This window comes from Helicoverpa zea, chromosome 3 (genome assembly GCF_022581195.2).
Source record: "Helicoverpa zea isolate HzStark_Cry1AcR chromosome 3, ilHelZeax1.1, whole genome shotgun sequence".
NCBI classification, from domain to species: domain Eukaryota; kingdom Metazoa; phylum Arthropoda; class Insecta; order Lepidoptera; family Noctuidae; genus Helicoverpa; species Helicoverpa zea.
The window spans coordinates 11,252,660-11,261,103 of NC_061454.1; the positions used below are offsets into that span (position 1 = coordinate 11,252,660).

General features: G+C 35.5%; 1 protein-coding gene across 1 annotated transcript; it reads left to right on the top strand.

Moving 5' to 3' along the window:
- Positions 1-129: 129 nt before the first annotated feature.
- LOC124645433 (BRCA2-interacting transcriptional repressor EMSY) lies at positions 130-8,430 on the top strand. The gene is made up of 6 exons (XM_047185237.1): positions 130-309; positions 450-624; positions 1,724-2,027; positions 2,422-2,590; positions 2,665-4,584; positions 4,670-8,430. The coding sequence occupies exons 1-6, from the start codon at positions 249-251 to the stop codon at positions 5,137-5,139; spliced, it is 3,099 nt and encodes a 1,032-aa protein (XP_047041193.1). The 5' UTR covers positions 130-248; the 3' UTR covers positions 5,140-8,430.
- Positions 8,431-8,444: the final 14 nt, after the last annotated feature.

The window sequence follows — 8,444 nt, forward strand, 5'->3', positions numbered from 1 at the left end:
TTTGTCAGTGCCAATTTTGCCTTAGATTTTTTGGTTTCACGTGGATTTTGTAGGAAAATAGCTGGTATCACTAAATAACATAGACACGACGCTTTATATTTTCGCTTCTCTTATTTGAAGTGTCAAAATGAACGAATTGTCGTTTGAAGTAAACAGTATGGATATTTGCCAATTGACTATTTTATAAAATATGTTTAAAATCATATAATCAAGAGTTAACTTTTAGTGTTAAATAAAAGCCGTCTAAAATGTGGCCCATGCTCCTTAATATGACGCGCGACGAATGTCGCCTCACGCTCCGCAGACTCGGTATATATTTAGTCCTATAAATGGCTTTCATTTTCCCTCCTATGGATTTCTTAAATTATACTCAACGCGTTGTAGCTAATTTGTCGACAATCGTATTATAAATATGCTTAGATAGTAAGAGTTTACTCATTTGTTTGTAGAATTGGAAGCCTACTCGAATATGATCAGTGTGTTTAGAGCACAAGGAGCATTGGAAGACAACAGAAAAAAGCTACTGGAGGAACTGCGCGCCGTTTTGCATATAAGCAATGATCGGCATAGCGCTGAGGCGCGCCGCGTGTCTAATGATGAATTATTAGCTACAATTGCTGATCAGTAAGTAGATATTTCATATTTTCAGTGTAGGGTTGTTGATTTATTTTTAAACACTGTTACACAAAGTCAAAGATGGCTGAGAATAACTGAAAGTCATAGCTATTAACATATTGCTCTGGTTTAATAGCATTTCTAATGGATTGTATGCATTATAATCATACAAGATTGTTTTAAAAGTTAATATTTTTTTAACTTCTTTTTATGTATTGTATTGTTATATTGAATCTCAGCCTTGTAGATGTTTGTTTGGTGTGACAATGTGAGTTGACTACTGCTTTTTGGAAACGTTTTTGGTTGTTTTAGTGTAATAAAAGTATGAAAAAGTAATTTTGATTATATGAAATTTTGACAGATAACCTATTCATCTGAAATGTCAAATTATTTTTTAATAATATTTTGATGAAACTTATTAAAAAGTTTGTCTTTTAATTAAAAAGTTTTACTTTTGATGGTAAGATATGTGCAGTGTTTCGAAATACAATTATATAGACTATTTACAAGAATATAGAAATTAATGATTACATAAAATGTTTTTTTTTTCTACTGATTTGAGATAACTGTGTACTGTTTGACATAAAAAAAAATATTTTTAGATAAAAATAAATATCCACATTGATTATATCGGGTGTGTCGTTCACAATCACATTAAATCATATCGCATATACATACTTTATGATATTCTAAGGCGAATTGTAAAAAAAATAACCTAATCCATTCAGTGGTTTAACCACAGGAGTCATTTTTCGTTTTTATAATTTACAACATCATGTGTAAAGCAGATAAAGTTAGGAGTATCGTATGTTTTGATCAGTTGACAGCTGTCAGTTTTCAAGGGAGAATTTCAGTTGTTTGTAAGAACTGTCTTTTATATGGTGTTCTAATTTTTGCACATTTTTATTCCATTTACTTTGTTTGAAAAAGTCATTTTTTTATTTTTAGGTATTTTTCTTTTATCTTTGTGTTAATCGACATATATTAACCAGTATATTAACGCATTTCATTTAATGTGATTATGAACGACACACCCGATATATTTTCAAATGATTTGTATATTTTTGATCACCTTACTCTATGTATAATAATTATACTTTCCCATTAGGTTAGCAGGCCCAAACACAGGGTTAGCATGGATCAGCGAGGGTCGCAGACGGGTGCCACTGATGCCCCGGGGCATAGCTCAGACTATTTACACAGAAATTGCAGATAAAGCTGCGGAAGTTGCAGCAGCTGAAAATAAGGAAATCCAGAAGAGGCTGGAAGCTGAAAAACTCATTGCTCCAAAGTCTAATGAGGAAGAGATGCCTGATGCTGAGGGTCAAACTGCCGAGAGTGCCCTCACATCTAATGACACCATGGATGAGACCATGTACCCTCCTGTGGCCATGGAAGATCAGACAACTAAAGTTAGTCTCACTTTTCAAAAATATTTAATAAAAAATTCTCAATTGTCAATTTATAAAATTTAAGAAATATTCTCCTAAAAATCTTAGCTCATTGGATTCTGCATATGAGTGGTAACTACTTACATAACAACAATAAACTGTGAGGTATAATAAGTCATAAAAGATTGAGCTTGCCTGTAACCGTACTGTAAACAGAAAACATACAGATTTATAATACCAATGAACATTCAAGAATTTGTTATGCTTTTCACTCACCATGCCTAATTTAATAAAAGTAAAATATGTATGGCTTAACATAAATGCTGTTCAGTTTGCTAGATTTTCAATAATAAACCATATTTTGCATTGATTTTATGCAGTCTACTACAAACTACACAATAAGTTTCACTTTCAGATTTGGGAAACTGAACTTGTGAGTCGAAAACGGAAAGTTCCTGAAAGTGGTGCAATACCAGACGATGCCAGCACTCCTGTCAAAAATATGAGAAACATACCTGTCAACAACAACCAAAAGCATTTGAATTTATCACAGCTGTACTCAAAATTCTCACAACCAGCAACAAGTGAGCTAATCAATATCATTATGTTTTCATATTAATGTTGAAAGTATGGTCTAATGATATTTTATTTTGTGCAGGTAAACCGTCAGGCCAGTCAAAACACTCATATAACCAAGTAAGCAAAGTATCAACCAGTAAACCGAGTCAAGGACACGGGCCGCGCGCCACACCACACAAGAGGTCACACAAAAGTGCCAAGGGTGCACATAGCGTTCTATCTAAATCACAAATGAAAAAACAAGAAATGCCAGGTTCCCCTAACAAACAGTACAATCCAACTTCAATACAAATGGAGTATTCAGGGCCCCCTAACACCTTTCAAGCTAGTTATGCTCAATCTATATTAGGTAGTAAGTCGAAACCAGACTACATGGACGAATTGAAGCCTAAAGTGTTGTCTTCCCCGGGAATGGTGACGGACTCGCCCACCATGCAGCTGTTGACGCAGCCCGCTACGGTCCCGCACGAGCTCGAGGTGTCGGAGAACCCGCACCCCGACGACCCCGCGTCGCTGCAGGCGCAGAGCACCCCCGTCACCAATAAGGTCATATCCGGGAAACCTTGCCAACTTATCATAAAAAATCGCGGCGAAATCACCACAGACAAAAAAGTACAAAAAATGTCTGAACTAAAACTATTACAAAAACCCGCTGAAAGTATAAAACTCTTGTCCAACAGACAAGTAGTCGTAGCGCCCAGTTCCGCTCAGAAAGGATTAAACCCTTCGGGTAAACTAGTGACTACGAAAGTGATCGGATCGTTGCCGAAACCGCGACATCCTAGCACGCCTCTTATGACTGAAAAAATGATCGTTGTTTCTAAACCTGCGTCAGAAAACAAAAGCATGCCCAACTCTAAAGTAATAATCACATCGGCCGTGAGCACGCCGCACAAGGAGAACCCAACTAGTACCAACAGCATATCAAACAAATTAACTGAAACACTTACACCTAAGGGCATTCCCGCCACTGATTTAAGAGTATCTGCGAAAGCAGTCGTTTTGAATCCTAAATCAGGTCAAAAGATGGTTGTGTTACCTGCAAAGGCTCGAACGAAATCGGGAAACGAAGGGCAAATCCCACTAATACATTTCAAGGGTATACCCACTGCTATGAAGTTAGTACCAGTGAGCTCCCAATCCGTCACACAAGTAACTAAATCGCCTGCTATGACTGTTATGTCTAAACCTACAACAGTTAGCTCAATACCATCTAACGCTAAAATCGTTGGTGTAGAGCCAATTAAAACCGCTAACTTAGCGGACATTGTTCCAGTTAAGGGTTTGGCGCCGGTAACTACTCCTAAAATTTCGAACCCTATCGTTCGACCATCTAGTGCGAAGGGAAGCGTTATTGTAGTACAGAAAGGTACGACGATAGGTAAAGCCTTAACATTTGCCAAAAATGGGAACGACATGTCTAAAGTTATAATGGGTAAAAATGTTAATCAACTTTTGCAAGCATCAAAATCAGAACAAGCCGAAGCCGCCAAGTGCGCAGGCAATGTTATCGTACTAGAGTTGAACAACGAACAGACCGGCCGCACTACTACCATGTCAGAGATATTAGATAGTCGCGGGAGCAACGCACCGCGCACTTCCGATGACTCCAAAAAGTTATCTCAAATAACCGCAGACACACCAGTGTTGTTCGATAACCAAATAACAGAAGAGACTTGCAATGCAAGCAGCTTAGACTCCACCGCCGAGAGCATAGGAGAAATGGTACCCATTGAGGATACCAGTTTGTCACTCATCGAGAAAGATGACGGCAAATCAAATTACACAAAAGAATCGGAAGGTGGCAAAGATTCGTCGAGCGTCACCGACTGGGAAATGGAACTGGACACGGTATCAAGGAAGGGGAAAGATGAAGATAAATTAAACTCCTTACACCTAGACTTGGGCATGTCCAGTGACAGCGACAGTGAATATATCACCACACACAAATCAAAAAAACACTCAGCACAGGAAAGCATGCAACGGGCGACACCAAGCGGTAATCTATTCATTTGATTCCACCTTTATTTTATTTTTGTTTGTTCTTCCGATTAATTTGTAAGAATACCTAAATATTTGTTCAGGTGAGAGCAGCGAAATGTTCAGCAGTTCGAGCGCAATGTCCCTCGCGACGCGAACCTTACTCAGCCAGCTGCAAGACGATGGATCGTCAAGTAACGATTCGTCGTTCGCTCTTAAAACTAAATTAGATAAGCTAAAAGAGAACGATTCTAAGCTGGATAAATCAGAATCAGAAGCTCTCACGAAGGCGAAAGAGAAACTTTCTGAGAAAGTAGCCGAAGCTAAGTCGATGCAGAAGAGAATAGACATTTACAGCACTGCAATCACGACTTCAGACATAAACTTAGACTCGTTCTCGTATCTGGACGAGGGCGACATGATGGCGGGCGACGACGTGTTCGCCGTGGACGCCAAGCGCGAGCCGCGCCGTGCCGACACGCTGGACGACCAGCTCAGTCGACTGTTAGGCGAAGACTCCGCTAACTCGACTGACTCACAAACTGTAAGTGAAACTATGCCTTTAAATAAATAATGAGCAATAAAATAGGTTAAATATATGATGGAGCCTGTGGAAGATATCGTTAATAAAATGTAATGAAGTTAGAATAAGCGCGGACATATAATGTGAAGTGTAAAGTGATGACAGTGTCGGTCTCTCGGGAGCCGTGATCATAGTGCTGTTTTGTTTGTTCTGTTCAAATATACAGTTTTTGAAAGGTGTTTGTATACTATCTGCGTATGACATATTTCCCTTAACAATAAAGAGGCTAACAGATTGAAATACAGTTTACTAGTTTGGAATCAACAACATATCTACACAAGCTACATCTCTAACTGAAAATAAAAACTTAAATCATTATCATTTAGGAACCACAACATTTCTACAATAAAACAATTAAAAAAAGAATATTATTCTGAAGGTTTGATACAAGTTGCTCAAGTAAGAGTATTCAAATAAAACGTAGGCGCCATGAATAACTCATTTATTCATGTAAATTGATACATTTTTGCATTTGCTTTGTAACTTACACAATCAAGGTAACTGCTAACATTTTACAGTAACTAGTATATTATTTTAACGTGCATATAGTACAGGTCAATATAATATATTTAACCTGCATTCAAAAATGTGCATATTATATTAAGTTGGTGTAATGACAATGCATGCAGTTTAGTCTGTGTAGTAATGGGTTTCAGTGGTTAATTATATTCTCAGGTATGTGTGAAGAGAGGTTGGGTTTATGATTACATATAACTTTAATAGAATATGGGACCACTTGTTTTACCACTATCTTACAGAAGTCTGGTGCTTACTGTGGTCCCACATATATTTCAGTGTGGAATGTATAGCAATTAAAAGCTTAGATTTAGTTTACCAAGGCAACTTTGTCATGAAGTACCTAGACATTATTAGAACGCACAAATTGTTTCTAGTTGTTTAGTTCGTGATTATGAATTTTATTTACATTTAATGTTTGTCTTACCAATAAAATGGCCTCTTAATTAATTTTAATTCATCTGATTTTGACATAGTGATTGTGTTTGTATCTAAGTATAAGACTGGTGTTCACGGCGAAGTTAATGCAGCAATAATGTTCAATATACACAGTGTACCTACTGTTGATATAGCCTTCGGGCGTTTTAAACAAAATATATATCTTATATAGAATAATTTTATTTATTATACATCGCTTTTTAGAATTTTCATATTATAATAACACACCTGTAATATTAATCACATTATTTATTACACAAGTTTCATAGTTGTTACTATTCAAATAGATGTAACTGGGGTGCATAACAATTACTAAATATGTAAAGCAAAACATTGCAGTAAATATTATTTTTCATGGTAGGTAACTTGGTAAGGTATAAAGGTGTACATTATTCGTATCATATACTTTTTATAGCATAAATAGCCCAGTGTAAAGTTATAGACATAAGTCCAAGTTCACCAACAAAATTAAAGTCAGTTTTCTTAAGACAACTGTTTACTATGAATTTTAATGTTGAATTTTCCAAGTAAACAGTTAACAGTTTTAAGGAAATCGGACGTTTATGTCGTCTGTGAAAATGGACCAAAAACTGTTAAAAACGGAAATAGCCACATATTAAACTCGAATGTTATAATTTAATTAACTGCCTCTGTGTTCTGGTTGCAGTTTTTAAAGTCAATAGATAGATCTTAATAGCATTATGTATCCAATCAAATCAACCAAGTAATAGTAGTAGAAAAACTAAGCCTCAGTTTGAATTATGTTTTTTCTTGCACAATACAGCAAACCATAAACAAATACACATCAAATAATTTTCAATGCTTTCAGTAAACGTTCAAATATATAACATAGATCATACCACTTCAGAAACTTTTTTACAAAACAACATATTAAAATATTTTGTATGTTTAGACTACTACATCTCTCAAACAGATATTTCTAGCTATATCTTAGTATATTGTAAAAACCCTATACCACGTTGCACATACACTCTGTTACGTTTATAGTTGTCAGAGTATTTGTTACCGATTTACTTGTATTACAACGGTGTTATAGCAACTTATAAGTACACATCATGCTTCCTTTGGTAACCCCATCATATTCATTTTTATGATTAGTCGTTACTACATGCAGTGTAAAAGTAGCCCTTTGAGTGAGAGATAAACACATTAATTAAGTTCTAATGTAACAATATTATTGTTCAAATGTAATGTACTCCAAGTTGAGTGCAAAAAGGCCTAATATCGATAGATCCTTGTTTGTGGTAAGTGAATAACTTTTAAATTGTTGTATATTGTTTTTCCTCCAATTATGGGGTAAACTTACCAATGATGCGTATTTGAAGCACCGCTGGTCGAGGCTTGGAGGCGTGAGGGAGACATGCAGTAAGGAACTAATGTAGATATTTACAATTTGTCTTTACAAAAAGGGTGGTGCTACATGATACTTACGTTTCTTATAATCAGAGCACTTGAGATATTTTAGCTGTAGTAAATGTGGTAGTGATTGTGCATAATTAATGACACACATATTTTTGAATGTATGATTCTTAAAGAAAATCTTATTTTTTGAAGTTTCTAAATTGAGAAGCCCTTTTTCCAAAAGTAATGTTTCGTAAGAGGGTTGTACCTGAGCCACGTCCTCGCAAAGATCAGAAGAGCCCGGTCGGAATGGGAGCTTCAAGATAAAGGAATCCTCGACAGTCGAGGTGTGTATATTAATGGTACATATTTCTTGCTTTAAATAGAATGTATGTACATTCTAAAGAAATAGTGCCATGGGTAGCAATTAGTTTGTTCTATGATAATTTCTGTACATATAATGTTAATGTTACTATTTTTATGGAAGATATCATTGACTACCTGTCAACTTATAAAAAATGTACTAGTATATTTTGTATCATAATAATGTACGAAAAAGCATTTTTGGATATTTATGTATGTCCTACAATAAACTGATTTAGTTTAGCGAAATGTTAATAGGTTTATGTCAATAGTGGATGCAGGTGAATATGTTTAAGATTGTTACCACGATGCAATAAAATTGTGGATAAAATGTGTTCCCTTTAGGTATAATAATTGTCCTTTAAGGATTATCTATTGTATAATATAAATTCTTGTTAAAATTTCGAGGCAATGTTAACGATTGACCTGCATCTGTTTATTTTATAAACGTAGAGTAAGATGTTTATTTGTTTCGTCAGCTGTAAATATTTTGCGTAGTTATTCCTAGGACCGTCGTAGAATCAAACATGTTGATACAATTTTCTGTGTTTTTCGCAAGTTTATTTTATCTACTTATTTTAACGAATAAAATTTTAATCAAAATTGGGTATTTTTCT

Excerpts from the sequence above, each read along its gene's own strand:
- LOC124645433 (XM_047185237.1), top strand. The coding sequence starts at position 249 with ATGTGGCCCATGCTCCTTAATATGACGCGCGACGAATGTCGCCTCACG. Across the intron at positions 310-449 it reads CCTCACGCTCCGCAGACTCG|AATTGGAAGCCTACTCGAAT; the intron begins GTATATATTTAG and ends ATTTGTTTGTAG. Across the intron at positions 2,028-2,421 it reads TGGAAGATCAGACAACTAAA|ATTTGGGAAACTGAACTTGT; the intron begins GTTAGTCTCACT and ends TTTCACTTTCAG.